The following is a 23,919-nucleotide window of genomic DNA, read 5'->3' as shown; positions in this document are numbered from 1 at the left end:
ATGCACTAAAATAACACTATTCACCATTCTACCAATGTGTTATAGGTGCATACAATATGCCCATGGGGCTACAATGCCGGAGTGGATGGTTTGAGAAGAAAGCTACCCCCAAAACACTTGCAGGATGAATCCACCTGAAGAAGACCCTCAAAGACAACCAAGTAGAATTCCCACCTAGCGAGACCCTTACTCTTGAAATGGACAACTCCAGGTGCCTACGACGCTTACCGCCCAAACAGTATAAACTTTCATAGACTCAAAGCTTTAAAGACGTCTTCACATCTCAGCCAGTCATGGCCACAGTGTACTGGGATCACCATGCCAGGAGGTACTGTAAAAAATGCAGCACAGTGGACCATCCAATTTCCATAAATTGGAAGCCATGAGAGATGGGCATAACCCTTTAAGTGGACTTCAGGAATCCACAGATTTATTCAAACCTATCAAAAATTCACCCTTGCCTCAAATAGTACAGTACCCAAACATCTCAAGTCCAGTACAGTGTTGTGGGATGGCAATGCGCCTATATAACTATCACTCAGAGAACCTCCATCAATGCCAATACTGTGACACCGATTTCTCAGAAATGGAAGGGTATAGAGAAAAAGCTCAAATTGTGTCCGAATCAGTGAACTGGCACCTATTAAACAGTGCAAGAAGTTGGTGGAGAAGGTGAAAGGTCCACTTACACAAGACCACACAAACATCGGAAAGGTCACAGCCCCAAGCACCGTGTCTCACCACACCATGACCATGCAAAGGCTTGCCGTAAAATATAAAGCATGGCCATTTGGATTGTTGCACTTATGGACATGGCACTTATGTTACTGTGGACATCTGTGGGGGGAGCACTGTCCCCCACGCCGTTGTCTACCAGCCAAAACGGGTAGCAAACAAGACCTATTTGTGACCGTTTTGCACACACATTGGTGAGCATGAGACCTAAGGTTGGGTTGGACAAATCCCATGATTCAGCTGGCCCACCAACCTAGAAACAGAATACTGGATGGTTACCTTACATGGTTATCTCTTCTTTGTACAGAAACATTGAGCTGTCTGATGTGTAGGATGGAGATAATGCGATTAGAGAATTGGATTGTAACTTACAGAGATATCAGAGATGTCAGATACTTACTCTCCTCTCCGCATTTACAGCACATGCACAATCATCCGAGAGGGGCATGAGCCGTAGAGAGGGTCTTGTAGGCTAGCAGCTATCTAAAGCGTACGGGCAGGTTAGTCGCTCGCTGGTATTTGGGATTGTAACACAACAGTAATGATCAAACACAAGAGGTCATCCGGGGACAGCGCTGGAGACGGTCTCGTCATATCCAAAGCTCTTCGAGCAGACACAACAAGCGCTATCTATTCCCATAGACTCGTCATGTAAAACAGAACTCTGCTGAATTCAGTCCCAGATTAGGTTATTTACAAAAATTCTCACCAATGTTTGACAAAATGACAAGGACGTGAATCAAGGACAAATATTGGCGGTTCAGGCTTCGTAGAGACTTTGGGTCACGAGAAACAAGGTTAAGAGGACTATGAAACCGTCGCAAAATTGGACTCAATTTTGTGATGGTACAAGAGACATCCGTAAATCATGTTCACACACTGAGGTTGAGGTAGTGCTCTAACTTTACAGTAACCGAAAGTATCCATGTAGCCCTATCAAAAATGGGTTTGACGTAGTTGTCAGTAGCCCAAGGAGATTGCAGCCTTAAAAAGCCCGTATCGTACGGTGTTATTTTTGCTTTCCTTTGTGCCGTAATTACGCTTCAAAGTGGTATTTCTCCTAGCATAATTTCCAGACATTTCCTATCAAGCTGTCTCTAGCAGTCGACAGGGAGACTCGCCAGCTGACACGTCTTACAGGTTCAATGAAAGAAAACCAAATGCATGATGTTTCTTTTTTCCCCTACTGAAAGACAAAATCTGCATATTTCTGGAGGTATTACAAGAGGCTATAATTCACAATGTGTTTCTGAATAGGGCTGACAAGTGGGGTGAATCTGGGTAACCGGTCGGCCTTCTTAGGTCAACCAACGTTCTATGAAATTGGGGCCTCGAATGTGTATTATACTGCGCCCAGGGATTATAATATGTATAGAAATAGTGAAGAACAAGTCCAAATCTAGGTCGGCAGAAGAAGGACCATAGAACACAAAAATGTAACCTCGAAAAATCTACATAAGTATCACATAAAAATAAATTCCATACAAGCTTTTACCTGATACTGTGACCAGCATTGACGCCATCAAGGGCCGGTTGTTGTCCAGGTCCCGGCTGAGCCTTAATTCCCCACTGGAGTGATTGACTATCAACAAATTTAGCTCATTCCCACGTTCAAAGGTGTAGAAGAGTCTGTCGGATACATCAGGGTCATAAGCCGGAATCTTCCCAATGACCCCAGAGGGAAAAGTGTTGGAGCTGTTGGAGATGTAATTATTGAAGAGGATCTGGAAGTTCTTCAGAACAGGAGAATTGTCATTTTGATCGATCAGCTTAATATGTACCGTGGCTCTACTGACCAGGGGGGCCGAGGTAGCCTGAACCACAATGACATACTCAGGTTTCGTCTCATAGTCTAAATCTATGAGGGCGGTCAGCTCTCCAGAGAAGAAATCCATTTGGAAAATTTCGGGAATGTTACCTTCAACAATCTGATACATAATTTGAGCATTAGGGCCTTCATCAGGATCCAAAGCCTTGATCCTACCAACGACTGAGCCAACAATACTGTTTTCCTTCACATAGACCTCAAATTCATCCGCTGGGAAGACAGGGGCGTTGTCATTGACATCCTGAACTGCTACTTGAATGCGAACCGGGCTCCTCTGCGGAGGGATACCCCTGTCCACCGCATAGGCTGTCAACTCGTAGAAGGGAACGGTCTCCCGATCCAACTTCCGCACAGTACGGATGATACCTGAGGTTGGTTCAATAGTGAAATCTCCGTCTCCATCTTCTCCATTTTGGAAAGTGTACTGCACCCTCCCATTGGAATGGGAATCACGGTCGGTGGCAGAGATCTGAAGGACACTGGTGAAGGGAGGTGCATCCTCTGATACTATGCCATGATACTGAGTGTTCAGAAACTGTGGGGCATTATCATTGACATCATTAACCATAATCTCTACATAAGTGGTATCAGACTTTTGGGGAATTCCATTATCTTTTGCCACCACGGCAAGGCTGTAAGTCATCTGATCCTCATAGTCCAGGAGGGCATTGAGTGTGATAGCTCCACTGTCTGGGTTGATACGAAATTGAGGGATATTATCTTCCAGTAAGTAGGTGATCCTGGCGTTTTCCCCCACGTCATCATCTGAAGCGCTGATTATGACAACTGTGCTACCAATGGGGCGATCCTCGTTGACATCGATGGTGTAGTGGGCACTCTGAAAGACGGGGCGGTGAGTGTTGGCATCGGTGATGTTTATATGGACGTAGCAGTTGTCGTGTAGGATACGGTCAGAAGCCGTCACCGTCAGAACGTAACGTCTTTCCTGTTTGTAGTCCAAGGGCAATGATAATGTGATTAACCCTGCTCCACCCTGAGTAGTGATGGCAAAGCGGTTGCGAGTATTCCCCCCGGTGATCTGATATGAGATGATACTGTTTACATCCCTGTCTATGGCAGTGACACTAAGAACGCTGGTGCCCACACTGGCATCTTCATTCAAACGGATAAAATATTCCCTTTGGGAAAACTCTGGCCGATTATCATTCACATCCAGGATGGTGATGGTGACACTGGCGGAAGCAGATAGCGGAGGGTTACCGTGATCACGGGACTCCACTCCAAACACATAGCGCTCTTCAGTCTCTCTATCCAGCTGTCCGCTCACGGTGATCCAACCAGTGGCACTGTTTATCACAAATGGGGTCTTGGAGGAGACCCCAAGTAACTTGTATTCCATACGGGCATTTTCGCCATAATCAGCATCAACAGCTTGGATGTGAATCACAGAGTGACCCAAGGGGACATTTTCTAGCACATTGACTTGAAATGGGGTACTAACAAATATGGGGGCATGGTCATTAATATCTATGACTTGCACGCTTACCAAACCAGTGTTGTTGGAAAGGGGAGGACGGCCGGAGTCCTGGGCACGAACCTTAAGGGTGTACTCCCTCTCGGTTTCAAAGTCTAAGGGGGATGTGACCTGTATGGCACCATTCATGCTGTCGATGGAGAACTGCCCCCTACTGTTACCACTGATAAGATTATAATGGATGACGGCGTTGTTGTCCTTATCGAAATCGGTGGCCGTAACCCTTATAATCTCAGTATGAGGCTTGATATCCTCTCTGACCTGAACGATGTAACGTTTCTCACTAAACTGAGGTACATTATCGTTCTCATCTAACACAGTAATCTCAACCTTCACAGTGGATGACCGAGGGCCTGGGTCTCTACCTTGATCACTAGCTTCCACAATTAAGGAGTATTTTTCCCTTTTCTCCCGATCTACCAACCCGCTGGTGGTGATAAGCCCAGACCTTGCATCTATTTCGAACACTGAATGTGCAGCTTGTTCGTTGACAAAGCGATACTTGATATTGGCGTTGGCTTGAGAGTCAATATCGGTGGCTCTCAGTTGTAATATGGGGTACCCCTCTTCTACGTTCTCCCTAATACTCTCCCTGTACTCTACCTGCTCAAAAGTTGGACTGTGGTCATTTTTGTCCACTACGGTAACGGATACCATAGAGGTGGCCGACAGTCGGGGACTCCCATGGTCTATGGCCGTAACTCGAAAATAATGGAGATCCATATTTTCCCTGTCAAGGATTTCTGTGGTGGAGATTAAACCTGTCACTGAATCTATACTGAAGAGCTCTAAAGATTTGCTATTCATCAAGGCGTCCATAGTGTACATCACCCTCCCTGAATCCCCAGTATCTGGGTCTTGTGCTGTCATGGTTATCACAGGGGTCCCTGGGGGCTGATTTTCGGCCACCTGAGCCTGATAATTATATTGGGGGAAGTGAGGATGCCGGTTGGCTGCCCTGCGTGTTCTTATTAATGGAAGGGATGCCCTTTCTCTTCTCCTCCCACTGATCCCCTGCTTGACATCGTGTGTATGTGATATATGAGGGAGGGGGAATGGATTCGGCTGCATTTCTTTGCTGCTGGATAATTGCTGTTGAGTGAACAGGTCAATATTTGGAAGCTTCCCCGGGACGGATAATGGGAAAGTAGTTTTTAAGCAACCTTTGGTGGTGTTAAATGGGAAATAAACAGAGCAGGGTTCTCTCCGGGACAGGACGGAGAGGGACTGTGTAGGAGCAGCTGCAGCCACCCCGGGAGCTGTCTGATCTGCTGGTGCTGAAATATCCTCTCTCCACGTGTTGTCCCCGGGCTTCTCTCTGGAGTAATCCTGGATGCCGGTCACCCATTGTAGACCGCAGGGGAGGGGGTCGCAGGACTGACCACCTGCAGATCCACCCCCACAGCGAACACCATCCGGTAATCCAAAGACAGCGCATACAGCCACATGATTATCAGCCCCATTGATAAAAATCACTGACGGATGATGAGTGTAGTAATCCAGCACGTAACAGTCCAAATGTCCCCACTTCATATTGGATAATTTATGGCACCGTGTAGGGGGAAGTCTCCGTAGGCAGTGCCGGGTGCCGAGTGCCAGGTGGGTGTCCTCCAAAACAGCAAGGATGAGGCAATCCCTGGTTGTATTCCTCACGCTGTGCACCCCCTGGCCGTCAGTACAGTATAACAAACCACACGAGTCCCCATGGTCCTGATCGCATTTAACCATTACAATCCCCAGAGTAGCCCAATGTCCATCCACATTCATGTCACCGCTATCATCGCTCCGGCGCCCACCTCCCGAAAAACTTCTACAAAAGCAACGTATGGGGAAGACAAGTGGACGGTTCAGGTTGGAAAGGCAACTACTGTTAATTTTCAGAGCACTGACGTACCTGTCACTCCTACTGAGCACAATGTGTTGTGAGGATGAGGTCCTATTGCTTGGCAGTAGTATTGGCTGGCAGTGTCGTAAGAGGACGCAAAGGTCTTTGCTGTGATTTTTAAGGCAATGGGGTCCGAAGGTGAGAGGACGATCCGTAGGTAGCGCGTGGGATATTATAATCCAGTGATGGGGAGGGGGGTCCCCTTTGGTTTGGCGTCCCTTGGTTGGAGGCACGGAGCTGGGATTTGGCAGGTGGAGGCAGGTGCCAGCCCCGTGCAGCGCTTTCCTGCCCCCGATAGGGACGCACCTGCATGCATGGAGCCGGCCGGACCCCCAAGTCCTATGAATGCACTTTGTGAGGCTGCACCCCGGTAGTGGTCCGGCAATCCTCCTGAGCCGGCACGGGGAGCCCCCCGGGCTGCCATCGCCTCTGGCCTGAGGGGCTTCCTCCATGCACTGAGCCCCCACAATGCACAGGAGCGGTGCCGAGCTGCCTCCCCAGCCTCCTGCAGGCTTCTCCAGGCTGCAAGTGAACAAAGGGCTGGAGAGGAGGAGAAGCAGCTGGAGGAGATGCACACACAGGCTTGTTCCCAGCAGCAGAGCAGCCATAGTCTCCCTCCTTGTCCTCCTGGCACGGAGCAGCCCTCACTGGGCAGCAGTGCTCCCCTCCCCCGGTCCTCCTGTCTGTCTCCTCGCCTTGGCAGCTACCATCTACTCGGTGCTTCCCACACTCTCCGGGCGCAGCATCTCCTCACCCTCCCTTCATTCAACACCAACATGGCTCCCGGCAACCCTAATGGTCCGCTCCACCCCAGCTCTCTACCCTCCCCTCCCCCCTTTACTACGGAGAGCACTTGGTAGGTCCCGCGGCGCGTGCGCAGCCGCCGCCGCTGAGTCAGTCGCCGTCGAGCGCGGGCGCCATGTTGAGTGTGGGCAGGCGCTGGCCGAGGTGCTGAAAGGCAGATGTCAGCCATGTGTGATTCATTTCTCTCATTGGGCGGGGGATTGTGACACCGGCTGCCCATTGTTATACAGAAACTCAACGCACACAGAAACCATAGCCTGTCAGGCCTCATTACCCAAAGCCACCAATCAGAGTTCATGTTTGATTTCTTCTTCAGCATGTTATGACTTGAAAGCTCGGCTCTGATTGGTTGCTTTCAGCAATGAAGTGGCCCATTCTCTAACGGGGGACATTTATCTGAAGTGTTGTAGTTGCTCATGGAAACCGATCAGGGTGCAGTCGCGTGTATTTTTTTTTTTTTTTTTAATTATGTAGTTTTTATTAAGATTTTTTTTTTAGTAACAGCACAAGAAAGAAAATACAGACATAACCCTCCAACCCTGCAGTCACACGTTTACGAACACGAGACAAGCCTCGGCCCAATCACGAATGCGTTCCCAGTGAAACACATGGGATTGGTCTGAGCCCCCGTGCGATAACGTTGCGTTTGGCAACTTGTCTGACAAATATCCCTCATCGTGTCACCACCCTAATGGCGGCGTTGGCGATTTCTTGGTCACAGACTGACAGAATTCCCCATTAAAGGCTTCTAGATCCTTCTGTTTCTCTTTACTCTGATACATTACATGTCACTAAATGACAAGGCATCTCTACGTATGTGATTGGACAGTTCCAATCATGTGACTTTGACATTTATTAGGGTATGTTCACACACAACAGATTTGTTGCAGATATTTTAGTTCTGTACATGTGAATAGAGCTCGCGAGGAGACAAGCACCAGCATCAGAGATTCCTAGAACTAATCTGATAGGAGTTATATAACCTTCAGCTGATATCATATGATATTGTCTTCCCATCGGGCATAACGGTAGAGCCCCCTGCCTAATATTGTGCAGGGCCCCCCTATTGATCAATTAAGGACTCTGATGGTGTCAAGCAGGAATTACAGGCGGTCCCCTACTTTCGGACTCCCATCTTACAGACGACCCCTAGTTACAGACTGTGACGGACCCCTCTGCCCACAGTGACCTCTGGTGAAGCTCTCTGGATGTTATTATAGTCCCAGGCTGCAATGATCAGCTGTAAGTTGTCTAATGAAGCTTTATTGATAATCCTTGGTCCAATTACAGCAAAAAATTTTTGAAACTCCAATCTTATATTGGTCTGTTTTATATCCATCTCTCTCCTCTCTATTTATCTACCTTTCCATCCATCCAACTATCTCATATGTATCATCTATCATTTATCAATCATATATATACATATTTATACATAATAGATAGACATGAGATGTATTGAACTCCTATATATCTATCTCCTATCTATCTCTCTCCCATATCTATCTCATATGTATCATCTATCATTTATCTATCATATATATATCCATCTCTCTTCTATCTATCATCCTCATAGCATCTCAAATCTTAGATTAATAGACAGACATGTGATATATTGAACTCATATCTATCTATATATGTATCTCCTATCTATCTACCTATCTATCTATCTCATATCTATCTATCTATATATGTATCTCCTATCTATCTACCTATCTCCTATCTATCTATCTATCTATCTCATATCTATCTATCTCCTATCTATCTCATATCTATCTATCTATCTATCTATCTATCTATCTATCTCATATCTATCTATCTGTATATGTATCTCCTATCTATCTATCTATCTATCTATCTATCTATCTATCTATCTATCTATCTATCTCATATCTATCTATCTCTCGTTTCTATCCATCCATCCAACCATATCATCTCACCATCTCTCTCGCTCACATCCATCTATCTATTCATATCCGTCACTATCATCTCCAGTAAGCGGCTGCTTGATCACGTCCCAGCACATACAGTAATGTGTCAGCCGTGGTGATGAATATGCTATAAGCGTCTTATTACGCAGCACAGTGACACACTGTTTCACCTTCCTGAAGGACCGTTACAATGTATCAGTGCCTTAACCCTTGAATGATCTCCAATGTTTTAATCCTTGCCTACACTCCCCAGCTCACCCAGCAGATGCAATGCTTTGCCATATTCATAGATCCTATCCCTGTGCCTTTAATTTTTTTTTTTTTTTTTAAGACTGTCACCTTTAGCCAGTCACATGTAGTAAGTTCCAGCACTGGCTCCCACCTCACATCTCTCTTCACCGGAGGATTTTTTTTTCACCCTTTCTGTGATAAATGGCAGTGACAAAAAAAAAAAAAAAACCTAGACAGCATTTTGCCAGAGACAATGATGGCCGTCAATGGTATCGCCCAGGATTCCCCCCTCCGTCCTCCAGGAATGGTACAGACCCAACCTCATCTGCTTATAGGAAGCGGCTGAATACATTAGTGCGAGTTCCCGGCTCATTGTCACCCGCATCACAATGTGGAGGAGCCGCCCTCTACTCGCGCTGCCGAATTGTGTTCATTGAGCCAAGATCCCTCATTGTCTGCGCCTCTCACGCTCCCCAGCCAGCAGCTACTATTGGCTCAGCGTCCAAAACCCATGTATTATAGCAGACAGATCCGCCAGCGTCTTCAATCTTCCGTAAGTGGGCGACGTATGCAAGACGGGCGATAAAACCTGGATCCTTTATATAATATCACCCCGCACGTCCATGGCCATTGTGTACGTACAGGCGCCATTAGTCCCGGAATTGCAGCTATTTATTATATGGACACTTTTTGGACACATTCAAGTTTGGAGGTTCTGAGGTTCCAAGTCCAAACTTTATATCTGTTCCCGGGAAAGCTGGGTGGCAAGTAATAGAATCCAGATCCCATATTCACTGAGATTTCGCTTGGAGGGTGAAAGCCCCTCCAGGAGATATAGATTTCATTTCACCCAACTTTGCTGGAGTCATCCAGAAATGTATTCACAAATAGCACACAATCCCATTACCAAAATGTATTTAAAATAAGAATACAAAACTAAAATGTCGGAAAGGGTGAGAACAGTCTATTGTTTATCTAATACAGTTACATCCTGTATTATACTCCAGAGCTGCACTCACTATTCTGCTGCTGGTGCAGTCACTGTGTACATACATGACATTACTTATCCTGTACTGATCCTGAGTTACATCCTGTATTATACTCCAGAGCTGCACTCACTATTCTGCTGCTGGTGCAGTCACTGTGTATATACATGACATTACTTATCCTGTACTGATCCTGAGTTACATCCTGTATTATACTCCAGAGCTGCACTCACTGTTTTGCTGCTGGTGCAGTCACTGTGTACATACATGACATTACTTATCCTGTGCTGATCCTGAGTTACATCCTGTATTATACCCCAGAGCTGCACTCACTATTCTGCTGCTGGTGCAGTCACTGTGTACATACATGACATTACTTATCCTGTACTGATCCTGAGTTACATCCTGTATTATACCCCAGAGCTGCACTCACTATTCTGCTGCTGGTGCAGTCACTGTGTACATACATGACATTACTTATCCTGTACTGATCCTGAGTTACATCCTGTATTATACTCCAGAGCTGCACTCACTATTCTGCTGCTGGTGCAGTCACTGGGTACATACATGACATTACTTATCCTGTACTGATCCTGAGTTACATCCTGTATTATACCCCAGATCTGCACTCACTATTCTGCTGCTGGTGCAGTCACTGTGTACATACATGACATTACTTATCCTGTACTAATCCTGAGTTACATCCTGTATTATACTCCAGAGCTACACTCACTATTCTGCTGCTGGTGCAGTCACTGTGTACATAAATGACATTACTTATTCTGTACTGATACTGAGTTACATCCGGTATTATACCCCGGAGCTGCACTCACTATTCTGCTGCTGGTGCAGTCACTGTGTACATACATGACATTACTTATCCTGTACTGATCCTGAGTTACATCCTGTATTATACCCCAGATCTGCACTCACTATTCTGCTGGTGCAGTCACTGTGTACATACATGACATTACTTATCCTGTACTGATCCTGAGTCACATCCTGTATTATACTCCAGAGCTACACTCACTATTCTGCTGGTGCAGTCACTGTGTACATACAGGACATTACTTATCCTGTACTGATCCTGAGTTACATCCTGTATTATACTCCAGAGCTGCACTCACTATTCTGCTGCTGGTGCAGTCACTGTGTACATACATGACATTACTTATTCTGTACTGATACTGAGTCACATCCGGTATTATACCCCAGAGCTGCACTCACTATTCTGCTGCTGGTGCAGTCACTGTGTACATACATGACATTACTTATCCTGTACTGATCCTGAGTTACATCCTGTATTATACCCCAGATCTGCACTCACTATTCTGCTGGTGCAGTCACTGTGTACATACATGACATTACTTATCCTGTACTGATCCTGAGTCACATCCTGTATTATACTCCAGAGCTACACTCACTATTCTGCTGCTGGTGCAGTCACTGTGTACATACATGACATTACTTATCCTGTGCTGATCCTGAGTTACATCCTGTATTATACCCCAGAGCTGCACTCACTATTCTGCTGCTGGTGCAGTCACTGTGTACATAAATGACATTACTTATCCTGTACTGATCCTGAGTTACATCCTGTATTATACCCCAGAGCTGCACTCACTATTCTGCTGCTGGTGCAGTCACTGTGTACATACATGACATTACTTATCCTGTACTGATCCTGAGTTACATCCTGTATTATACTCCAGAGCTGCACTCACTATTCTGCTGCTGGTGCAGTCACTGGGTACATACATGACATTACTTATCCTGTACTGATCCTGAGTTACATCCTGTATTATACCCCAGATCTGCACTCACTATTCTGCTGCTGGTGCAGTCACTGTGTACATACATGACATTACTTATCCTGTACTAATCCTGAGTTACATCCTGTATTATACTCCAGAGCTACACTCACTATTCTGCTGCTGGTGCAGTCACTGTGTACATACATGACATTACTTATTCTGTACTGATACTGAGTTACATCCGGTATTATACCCCGGAGCTGCACTCACTATTCTGCTGCTGGTGCAGTCACTGTGTACATACATGACATTACTTATCCTGTACTGATCCTGAGTTACATCCTGTATTATACCCCACAGCTGCACTCACTATTCTGCTGCTGGTGCAGTCACTGTGTACATACATGACATTACTTATCCTGTACTGATCCTGAGTTACATCCTGTATTATACCCCAGATCTGCACTCACTATTCTGCTGGTGCAGTCACTGTGTACATACAGGACATTACTTATCCTGTACTGATCCTGAGTTACATCCTGTATTATACTCCAGAGCTGCACTCACTATTCTGCTGCTGGTGCAGTCACTGTGTACATACATGACATTACTTATTCTGTACTGATACTGAGTTACATCCGGTATTATACCCCAGAGCTGCACTCACTATTCTGCTGCTGGTGCAGTCACTGTGTACATACATGACATTACTTATCCTGTACTGATCCTGAGTTACATCCTGTATTATACCCCAGATCTGCACTCACTATTCTGCTGGTGCAGTCACTGTGTACATACATGACATTACTTATCCTGTACTGATCCTGAGTTACATCCTGTATTATACTCCAGAGCTACACTCACTATTCTGCTGCTGGTGCAGTCACTGTGTACATACATGACATTACTTATTCTGTACTGATACTGAGTTACATCCGGTATTATACCCCGGAGCTGCACTCACTATTCTGCTGCTGGTGCAGTCACTGTGTACATACATGACATTACTTATCCTGTACTGATCCTGAGTTACATCCTGTATTATACCCCACAGCTGCACTCACTATTCTGCTGCTGGTGCAGTCACTGTGTACATACATGACATTACTTATCCTGTACTGATCCTGAGTTACATCCTGTATTATACCCCAGATCTGCACTCACTATTCTGCTGGTGCAGTCACTGTGTACATACAGGACATTACTTATCCTGTACTGATCCTGAGTTACATCCTGTATTATACTCCAGAGCTGCACTCACTATTCTGCTGCTGGTGCAGTCACTGTGTACATACATGACATTACTTATTCTGTACTGATACTGAGTTACATCCGGTATTATACCCCAGAGCTGCACTCACTATTCTGCTGCTGGTGCAGTCACTGTGTACATACATGACATTACTTATCCTGTACTGATCCTGAGTTACATCCTGTATTATACCCCAGAGCTGCACTCACTATTCTGCTGCTGGTGCAGTCACTGTGTACATACATGACATTACTTATCCTGTACTGATCCCGAGTTACATCCTGTATTATACTCCAGAGCTGCACTCACTATTCTGCTGCTGGTGCAGTCACTGTGTACATACATGACATTACTTATTCTGTACTGATACTGAGTTACATCCAGTATTATACCCCAGAGCTGCACTCACTATTCTGCTGCTGGTGCAGTCACTGTGTACATACATGACATTACTTATCCTGTACTGATCCTGAGTTACATCCTGTATTATACTCCAGAGCTGCACTCACTATTCTGCTGCTGGTGCAGTCACTGTGTACATACATGACATTACTTATCCTGTACTGATCCTGAGTTACATCCTGTATTATACTCCAGAGCTGCACTCACTATTCTGCTGCTGGTGCAGTCACTGTGTACATACATGACATTACTTATTCTGTACTGATACTGAGTTACATCCGGTATTATACCCCGGAGCTGCACTCACTATTCTGCTGCTGGTGCAGTCACTGTGTACATACATGACATTACTTATCCTGTACTGATCCTGAGTTACATCCTGTATTATACCCCAGAGCTGCACTCACTGTTCTGCTGCTGGTGCAGTCACTGTGTACATACATGACATTACTTATCCTGTACTGATCCTGAGTTACATCCTGTATTATACCCCAGATCTGCACTCACTATTCTGCTGCTGGTGCAGTCACTGTGTACATACATGACATTACTTATCCTGTACTGATCCTGAGTTACATCCTGTATTATACCCCAGATCTGCACTCACTATTCTGCTGCTGGTGCAGTCACTGTGTACATACAGGACATTACTTATCCTGTACTGATCCTGAGTTACATCCTGTATTATACTCCAGAGCTACACTCACTATTCTGCTGGTGCAGTCACTGTGTACATACATGACATTACTTATCCTGTACTAATCCTGAGTTACATCCTGTATTATACTCCAGAGCTACACTCACTATTCTGCTGCTGGTGCAGTCACTGTGTACATACATGACATTACTTATTCTGTACTGATACTGAGTTACATCCGGTATTATACCCCGGAGCTGCACTCACTATTCTGCTGCTGGTGCAGTCACTGTGTACATACATGACATTACTTATCCTGTACTGATCCTGAGTTACATCCTGTATTATACCCCACAGCTGCACTCACTATTCTGCTGCTGGTGCAGTCACTGTGTACATACATGACATTACTTATCCTGTACTGATCCTGAGTTACATCCTGTATTATACCCCAGAGCTGCACTCACTATTCTGCTGCTGGTGCAGTCACTGTGTACATACATGACATTACTTATCCTGTACTGATCCTGAGTTACATCCTGTATTATACCCCAGAGCTGCACTCACTATTCTGCTGCTGGTGCAGTCACTGTGTACATACATGACATTACTTATCCTGTACTGATCCCGAGTTACATCCTGTATTATACTCCAGAGCTGCACTAACTATTCTGCTGCTGGTGCAGTCACTGTGTACATACATGACATTACTTATTCTGTACTGATACTGAGTTACATCCGGTATTATACCCCGGAGCTGCACTCACTATTCTGCTGCTGGTGCAGTCACTGTGTACATACATGACATTACTTATCCTGTACTGATCCTGAGTTACATCCTGTATTATACTCCAGAGCTGCACTCACTATTCTGCTGCTGGTGCAGTCACTGTGTACATACATGACATTACTTATTCTGTACTGATACTGAGTTACATCCGGTATTATACCCCGGAGCTGCACTCACTATTCTGCTGCTGGTGCAGTCACTGTGTACATACATGACATTACTTATCCTGTACTGATCCTGAGTTACATCCTGTATTATACCCCAGAGCTGCACTCACTGTTCTGCTGCTGGTGCAGTCACTGTGTACATACATGACATTACTTATCCTGTACTGATCCTGAGTTACATCCTGTATTATACCCCAGATCTGCACTCACTATTCTGCTGCTGGTGCAGTCACTGTGTACATACATGACATTACTTATCCTGTACTGATCCTGAGTCACATCCTGTATTATACTCCAGAGCTACACTCACTATTCTGCTGGTGCAGTCACTGTGTACATACAGGACATTACTTATCCTGTACTGATCCTGAGTTACATCCTGTATTATACTCCAGAGCTGCACTCACTATTCTGCTGCTGGTGCAGTCACTGTGTACATACATGACATTACTTATTCTGTACTGATACTGAGTTACATCCGGTATTATACCCCGGAGCTGCACTCACTATTCTGCTGCTGGTGCAGTCACTGTGTACATACATGACATTACTTATCCTGTACTGATCCTGAGTTACATCCTGTATTATACCCCAGAGCTGCACTCACTATTCTGCTGCTGGTGCAGTCACTGTGTACATACATGACATTACTTATCCTGTACTGATCCTGAGTTACATCCTGTATTATACCCCAGAGCTGCACTCACTATTCTGCTGCTGGTGCAGTCACTGTGTACATACATGACATTACTTATCCTGTACTGATCCTGAGTTACATCCTGTATTATACCCCAGAGCTGCACTCACTATTCTGCTGCTGGTGCAGTCACTGTGTACATACATGACATTACTTATCCTATACTGATCCCGAGTTACATCCTGTATTATACTCCAGAGCTGCACTCACTATTCTGCTGCTGGTGCAGTCACTGTGTACATACATGACATTACTTATCCTGTACTGATCCTGAGTTACATCCTGTATTATACCCCAGAGCTGCACTCACTATTCTGCTGCTGGTGCAGTCACTGTGTACATACATGACATTACTTATCCTGTACTGATCCTGAGTTACATCCTGTATTATACCCCAGAGCTGCACTCACTATTCTGCTGCTGGTGCAGTCACTGTGTACATACATGACATTACTTATCCTGTACTGATCCCGAGTTACATCCTGTATTATACTCCAGAGCTGCACTCACTATTCTGCTGCTGGTGCAGTCACTGTGTACATACATGACATTACTTATCCTGTACTGATCCTGAGTTACATCCTGTATTATACCCCAGAGCTGCACTCACTATTCTGCTGCTGGTGCAGTCACTGTGTACATACATGACATTACTTATCCTGTACTGATCCCGAGTTACATCTTGTAATAGCCTGAACTATTGTTCTGCATGAATTATGTACGGTGATAGTCAGACTGTTATTTTTAATATTTGAAGATTCACTGAGGACTGGTTATGTTCCACAGGAATGGCGCATAGCAAACGTGGTACCAATATACAAAAAAGGATCAAATAGCGATCCTGGAAACTACAGACCCGTAAGTCTAACTGCTGTGGTGGGGAAAATATTTGAGGGGTTTATTAGAGATGCTATCCTGGAGTATCTCACTGTGCACAACCTTATAACCCAGCGTCAGCATGAGTTTATGAGAGATCGGTCCTGTCAGACTAATCTGATTGGTTTCTACGAGGAGGTAAGTTCAAGACTGGATCCGGGGGACGCTGTGGATGTTGTATATCTGGACTTTTCAAAGGCATTTGACACTGTGCCACATAAAAGGCTGGTATATAAAATGAGACTGCTGGGAATAGGAGAAAATCTGTGTATTTGGGTAAGTAATTGGCTTAGTGATCGAAAACAGAGGGTGGTCATTAATGGCGCATTCTCAGATTGGGTTGACGTTACCAGCGGAGTGCCACAAGGGTCAGTATTGGGGCCACTTAATATTTTTTATTAATTGTAGTGGGTTTACACAGTCAAGTTTCAATATTTGCAGATGATACTAAGCTGTGTAAAGTAATAAATACTGAGGCCGATATTTAATTCTTAAAGGTTGGACTTGATGGACTTGTGTCTTTTTCCATCCTTATATACTATGATACTATAAGACTGAAGTATTTTGTAATGTGCTAACATCTATACTTGGCCTTTGAATAACTTGCAGTTTAAATGGCGGTTCCATGCTTTCCTCCATAGATACAGTAGTACATACTGGAATTATTTTTTTTTATCTCCCACAATGCAATGCAGCAGGCGGCACATAGTCTGGTGGTGTAAGTGCAGGTCATCCTTAGCGTCTTGGATCACAATACACAGTATGACCGGTTGTTGAGAGTGTACCTCCCCTTTAAGAGTTATTCAATAGCTATAATAAAGACACCGCAGGTAAATGAAGATACATTTTATTGGACTCCATTTATTCCACAAATGTTATTTCAAGTATGTTAAGACTGAGAAATGAAAGGTACATGAGAGGTGGGGCCGCTGTATGTATGGATGGGGAGCGACCAGGATGCAGGATAGAAGATACAAGGTTCACGTAACGGCTGCACATGGATACAAACAAGAAAAACCTACAAAGCAAATGTCCGTGTGTATCCCACAGAAACGCTCAATAACACGACAGACCATGCACACAGCCAGAGGAACATACCCCGCGTGTAGCTGGAGGGTCCCCACATGCTGACAATATGGGCAGGGGGCCACCGTTGTCTCACGTTTCTCCCCATGAGGAACCCAAATCACTATCCAGTTGAAAAAACTTGTCACATATTCATATTCCAGCCTCACCTCACACTGCTGTGCTCTTAGTGCTCTGCATGCCCTGACCCCTGCACTCTGATGAGTGACTGCTGTAGCATTCAACAAGAACCCTGCTACTGCTTTTACTATAAACAGATGGGAGGTGCCGTGTAGTACGTCAAAGTAGAGAGCTAAGAGCGCAGCAGTGTGAGGACATGTCAACAAAAGCTAGAGCTATAAATCTATATTTCACAGTCCTGCTGCTACTAACACCACACACAAAAAGGTATTATTACACATCTCTCCAAGGAGAACACCCAACACTGGCTGCAGTCTACATGGTCACACCTGCTGACAGGTTCCCCTTCAATGAGCTTTATATGAGAGCTTAAAGAAAAAATAGAAAAATACATGACCTAATGATCCCAGGAAGGTACAGAGCACACAGGAGACACAGGACAGTGGATACAACCCGCTGCGGACAACTGTCTGAGCAGTCACTAGGTTTTCCAGTGACGCCATCCTTCTATATGTGCGTTTTAAAATTCTGATTTTTTTTTTGTGATAAAATATCCTGCCACGGCTCTGATTAAAAAAAATATAAGTCATGCGTCCTGGTTAATAAAGCATCTGGTTAATAAAATAGAGAAATATCTTCAGATTAGCAATATCCAGTACAAAGCAGATCGTGTTATCAGGTCCAAGTTTTCCAGTAGTAAGTAAAGGGTTAATGATCCCACCGTAATTGTATGTATAAGCCGCACGCCGGGTGACTACTGTGGTGACAAGCTACACCAAGAACTTCCATATTATAGAGGTTATCCTTCCATCAAAATAGACAGATATAGTATATCGCCCCCTGGTGTTTAGTGTATATCAATGTGCATGTCCACTGCTGGTGGACGCACATGCTCAGTCACTCCCCCCGCCCCCGCCCAACAACCATGTCTCACCATGTGCAGTGATCCTCTGCATCTCATGATATTCAGGACAGCCAATAGGAATAGCTTCTTGCCCTGCTTGTCAGGAGAGGAGCAGAGCCTCTGCAGTACATGGTAGTATACAAGACAAATCCTCCTGCAGAGGAAGTAAGAATGGGCTATAGTATCAGCTGCCAGATCGGGAAGGAGACTGATTATGTTTAGTACCCACTGCCAGCAACTCCCAGAGGTGGAGGAGACTGATCCTCTAGTGTCCGCCTCTAGGTAGTGGCCTACAATTACAGCCATGGCAGGCGACTACTGTAAATACCCTCGATCCCAAGTCACCTGATGCTAGTGTTTTCTTTAATAGACAATTAAAGGGGAAATCTAGTCTAATAATCACCCATGGGTATAAAGAGTACAGTGGTGATGTCTCTGACCTCGGACCACTGACAATGGAAGGGCTCTACAGAGAGGCCCCGCCCCTTTGACACTACTTGGACGTTCCCGTTGCTGGAAACTTGTATTACAGAAATCTCTAAACTGCGGTAAAGACCTTTGATCTCTCTCTAGAATCCGGTGGAGATTAGAGTTTCCTCGATTTAACCTTCTTACATGTATTTAGGGCAAATATGGAAATTATCGTAATAGGATGCTCCCATTAATCACTGAACATGTTACGTTACCCAATGTCAGTAAGGAGGAGCTAAAGGCCTGCAATATGTCAGTGCTTATCCCTTTCTGTGATGTCGCTGCCTCTTATAGGGACATCCCATATATAGGATTAGCGACCATTGCAGGACCGGGCGTTCACCAGTAGGGGGCACCAGTCAGTAAATGGGACAGGATCCATGAAGCTTCCAGTTAAGATTGAGCTGAATTGTTATATAGCAATGTACTTAGGGTTAAGCCTGAAGAGCATTATGGGAAAAAAAAATCCCTTCCTCTAATATAAGATATATTTCCTTACTGTTCAGTAGTACAGACACCTTAATGCACTGCACCCCCTGCATTACCAGCGGGGGGCGCTGCAGTACTGTACACCAGCCGCAGCAGAACGGAGGATTATGCAGAGCCCCCTATACTCTGCGGTGTAAACACTGGCTGCCCGCAGGGGGCGCCCCGGGTCACCCGCTCTCGGGGGAGATCTGGGGAAACTCCTTGTAGATCTGCTGGATGATCATTTTGTCCATGTGACAGTGAGGTCCTTCCTCTTCCTCATCCAGGATGCGCTGCATGACGCTGTGCAGGTCCTGGCGCCGGTGCAGGTGCTGCGTGTAGTCGGTGGAGCGAATGATGGCGTGCATCAGGGAGAGGTACTCCATCCGGAGCTGCGGGGAGAGGAGGGGACGCGATTATAGCACAGACATAACGTGAGCGATACTACGACACTGCTGGAGGGAACCTTATACCATGCATATGACCTCAACTCTCTTAAAGGGCTCGTCCACTTTCAGCAAATAAGCAAATAAATGATATAGTTTGTGTAAGGAAAAGTTTTGCAATTTTCCAATATACTTTCTGCATTAAATCCTCACGGTTTTCTAGATCTCTGCTTGCTGTCAATCTATAGGAAGCTTCATTGTTTACTTTCTGTGGATAGAAATCGGTCACACAGGTGCACAGCTCGTTATATCCCCGGTCATGTGATGTCACACAGGTGCACAGCTCGTTATATCCCTGGTCATGTGATATCACACAGGTGCACGGCTCGTTATATCCCTGGTCATGTGATGTCACACAGGTGCACAGCTCGTTATATCCCCGGTCATGTGATGTCACACAGGTGCACAGCTCGTTATATCCCCGGTCATGTGATGTCACACAGGTGCACAGCTTGTTATTTCCCTGGTCATGTGATGTCACACAGGTGCACAGCTTGTTATATCCCTGGTCATGTGATGTCACACAGGTGCACAGCTCGTTATATCCCTGGTCATGTGATGTCACACAGGTGCACAGCTCGTTATATATTCCTGGTCATGTGATGACACACAGGTGAATGGCTCGTTAGATCCCTGGTCATGTGATGTCACACAGGTGCACGGCTCGTTATATCCCTGGTCATGTGATGTCAAGCCAGTGTACAGCTCATTATATCCTCAGTCATGTGATGTCACACAGGTGTACGGCGCCATATATATCCCCGGTTATGTGGTGTCACACAGGTGCACGGATCGTTATAGTCCTAGTCATGTGATATAACGAGTGCACCTGTGTGACATCTTTGGCTTTATACAATGACAAAAAGCAGAGATCTAGATAAACTTCCTCTAGTGTCACCTACAGATCAGTGCGAGACACAGAAACCTGATCTTCTCACAGTGCAATCTAGCAGGAGCTGCAGGGGGTAGGTTTGGGGACCTTTGGCTAGTCCCTCGTGTTATTAGCACATGCGCTGTACACCCTATATAGCGCTATGTAGTGGATGGAGGCAGGAGGCGGGGCTTACTGTGGAGCTACTGACGCCTGCAGTGATGCCGGGATAGTACACACCAGCTGGACTGCGCATGCGCTGGACCTAGTGCAATACCAGATGCTATAGAGGAAGAGCTCCATGGCTCATCCCCAGCCTCACCTTATCACCAGGGGACAGATCCGCTATCTGCCGCACAATGATATCGATCATCACCATCATGTCCGTGTGGTAGAAGATGAGCGCCGTGTCCGGGGCCGCAAACACGTCCTGCAGGATCTTCAACACCGAGTGCGGGGGCTGCGGCTGATGCTTGAAGATACTAACCGGATCATCTAGGGAGGAGAGAAGAGGCGGCGCATGAGCTTCATCACATGCACCCGAGGAGGGAAGGAGACGCACGCACACTTACCTCCCCTGTTCACCAGCAGAAGGAGCTTCTCTGTAAAGATCTTCACATTGGGGCGTTTACACAGAGTCCTCATAATCACATTATTAGCCGGAACTAGAAGAGAAGATACATAGGGGACAGTATTATAGTAGTTATATTCCTGTACATAGGGGGCAGTATTATAGTAGTTATATTCCTGTACATAGGGGGCAGTATTGTAGTAGTTATATTCTTGTACATAGGGGACAGTATTATAGTAGTTATATTCTTGTACATAGGAGGCAGTATTATAGTAGTTATATCCCTGTACATAGGGGTCAGTATTATAGTAGTTATATTCCTGTACATAGGGGGCAGTATTATAGTAGTTATATTCCTGTACATAGGCGGCAGTATTATAGTAGTTATATTCTTGTACATAGGGGGCAGTATTATAGTAGTTATATTCTTGTACATAGGGGGCAGTATTATAGTAGTTATATTCTTGTACATAGGGGGCAGTATTATAGTAGTTATATTCTTGTACATAGGGGGCAGTATTATAGTAGTTATATTCCTGTACATAGGGGGCAGTATTATAGTAGTTATATTCCTGTACATAGGGGACAGTATTATAGTAGTTATATTCCTGTACATAGGGGGCAGTATTATAGTAGTTATATTCCTGTACATAGGGGGCAGTATTATAGTAGTTATATTCCTGTACATAGGGGGCAGTATTATAGTAGTTATATTCCTGTACATAGGGGACAGTATTATAGTAGTTATATTCCTGTACATAGGGGGCAGTATTATAGTAGTTATATTCTTGTACATAGGGGGCAGTATTATAGTAGTTATATTCTTGTACATAGGGGGCAGTATTATAGTAGTTATATTCTTGTACATAGGGGGCAGTATTATAGTAGTTATATTCCTGTACATAGGGGGCAGTATTATAGTAGTTATATTCCTGTACATAGGGGGCAGTATTATAGTAGTTATATTCTTGTACATAGGGGGCAGTATTATAGTAGTTATATTCTTGTACATAGGGGCAGTATTATAGTAGTTATAGTCTTGTACATAGGGGGCAGTATTATAGTAGTTATATTCTTGTACATAGGGGGCAGTATTATAGTAGTTATATCCCTGTACATAGGGACAGTATTATAGTAGTTATAGTCTTGTACATAGGGGACAGTATTATAGTAATTATATTCCTGTACATAGGAGGCAGTATTATAGTAGTTATATTCTTGTACATAGGGGGCAGTATTATAGTAGTTATATTCTTGTACATGGGGGGCAGTATTATAGTAGTTATATTCTTGTACATAGGGGGCAGTATTATAGTAGTTATATTCTTGTACATAGGGGGCAGTATTATAGTAGTTATATTCTTGTACATGGGGGGCAGTATTATAGTAGTTATATTCTTGTACATGGGGGGCAGTATTATAGTAGTTATATTCTTGTACATAGGGGGCAGTATTATAGTAGTTATATTCTTGTACATAGGGGGCAGTATTATAGTAGTTATATTCTTGTACATAGGGGCAGTATTATAGTAGTTATATTCTTGTACATAGGGGGCAGTATTATAGTAGTTATATTCTTGTACATAGGGGGCAGTATTTTATAGTAGTTATATTCCTGTACATAGGAGGCAGTATTATAGTAGTTATATTCTTGTACATAGGGGGCAGTATTATAGTAGTTATATTCTTGTACATAGGGGGCAGTATTATAGTAGTTATGTTCTTGTACATAGGGGGCAGTATTATAGTAGTTATATTCTTGTACATAGGGGGCAGTATTATAGTAGTTATATTCCTGTACATAGGGGGCAGTATTTTATAGTAGTTATATTCCTGTACATAGGAGGCAGTATTATAGTAGTTATATTCTTGTACATAGGGGGCAGTATTATAGTAGTTATATTCCTGTACATAGGGGGGCAGTATTATAGTAGTTATATTCCTGTACATAGGAGGCAGTATTATAGTAGTTATATTCCTGTACACAGGGGGCAGTATTATAGCAGTTATATTCTTGTACATAGGGGGCAGTATTATAGTAGTTATATTCCTGTACATAGGGGGCAGTATTATAGTAGTTATATTCCTGTACATAGGGGGCAGTATTATAGTAGTTATATTCTTATACACAGGGGCAGTATTATAGTAGTTATATTCTTGTACATAGGGGGCAGTATTATAGTAGTTATATTCTTGTACATAGGGGGCAGTATTATAGTAGTTATATTCTTGTACATAGGGGGCAGTATTATAGTAGTTATATTCTTGTACATAGGGGGCAGTATTATAGTAGTTATATTCTTGTACATAGGGGGCAGTATTATCGTAGTTATATTCTTGTACATAGGGGGCAGTATTATAGTAGTTATATTCTTGTACATAGGGGGCAGTATTATAGTAGTCATATTCTTGTACATAGGGGGCAGTTTTATAGTATTTCTTTTCTTAGTTATATTATAGTACGGAGGTAAAACTAAATATTTTTTGACACCTTGACCCTGAATACACACTTTAT

At 44.4% G+C, this 23,919-nt stretch overlaps 2 protein-coding genes across 5 annotated transcripts in view; both read right to left on the bottom strand.

The window, feature by feature from the left end:
* CELSR3 (cadherin EGF LAG seven-pass G-type receptor 3) overlaps positions 1-6,739 on the bottom strand; it is an 81,068-nt gene extending 74,329 nt beyond the window's left edge. For all 4 annotated transcript variants that reach the window (XR_011850157.1, XM_072126812.1, XM_072126813.1 and 1 more), the window contains exon 1: positions 2,231-6,739. Coding sequence is in view for 3 of the 4 variants with exons in the window: in XM_072126812.1 (XP_071982913.1) it covers positions 2,231-6,551 (4,321 nt within the window). In the remaining variant the exon portion in view is untranslated. The remainder of the gene's footprint in view (positions 1-2,230) is intronic.
* Positions 6,740-17,298: 10,559 nt separating this feature from the next.
* NCKIPSD (NCK interacting protein with SH3 domain) overlaps positions 17,299-23,919 on the bottom strand; it is a 42,895-nt gene continuing 36,274 nt past the window's right edge. The window contains exons 11-13 of the mRNA XM_072128531.1: positions 21,406-21,498; positions 21,156-21,328; positions 17,299-19,908 (exon numbers count right to left, since the gene is read on the bottom strand). Coding sequence (XP_071984632.1) covers positions 19,705-19,908; positions 21,156-21,328; positions 21,406-21,498 — 470 coding nt within the window. The 3' untranslated portion in view covers positions 17,299-19,704. The remainder of the gene's footprint in view (positions 19,909-21,155; positions 21,329-21,405; positions 21,499-23,919) is intronic.

The sequence above is a fragment of the Engystomops pustulosus genome, chromosome 10, assembly GCF_040894005.1.
Source record: "Engystomops pustulosus chromosome 10, aEngPut4.maternal, whole genome shotgun sequence".
Lineage (NCBI taxonomy): Eukaryota > Metazoa > Chordata > Amphibia > Anura > Leptodactylidae > Engystomops > Engystomops pustulosus.
Note: the sequence above shows the minus strand (reverse complement) of the source record. Positions and strands in the feature narration are given on the sequence as shown.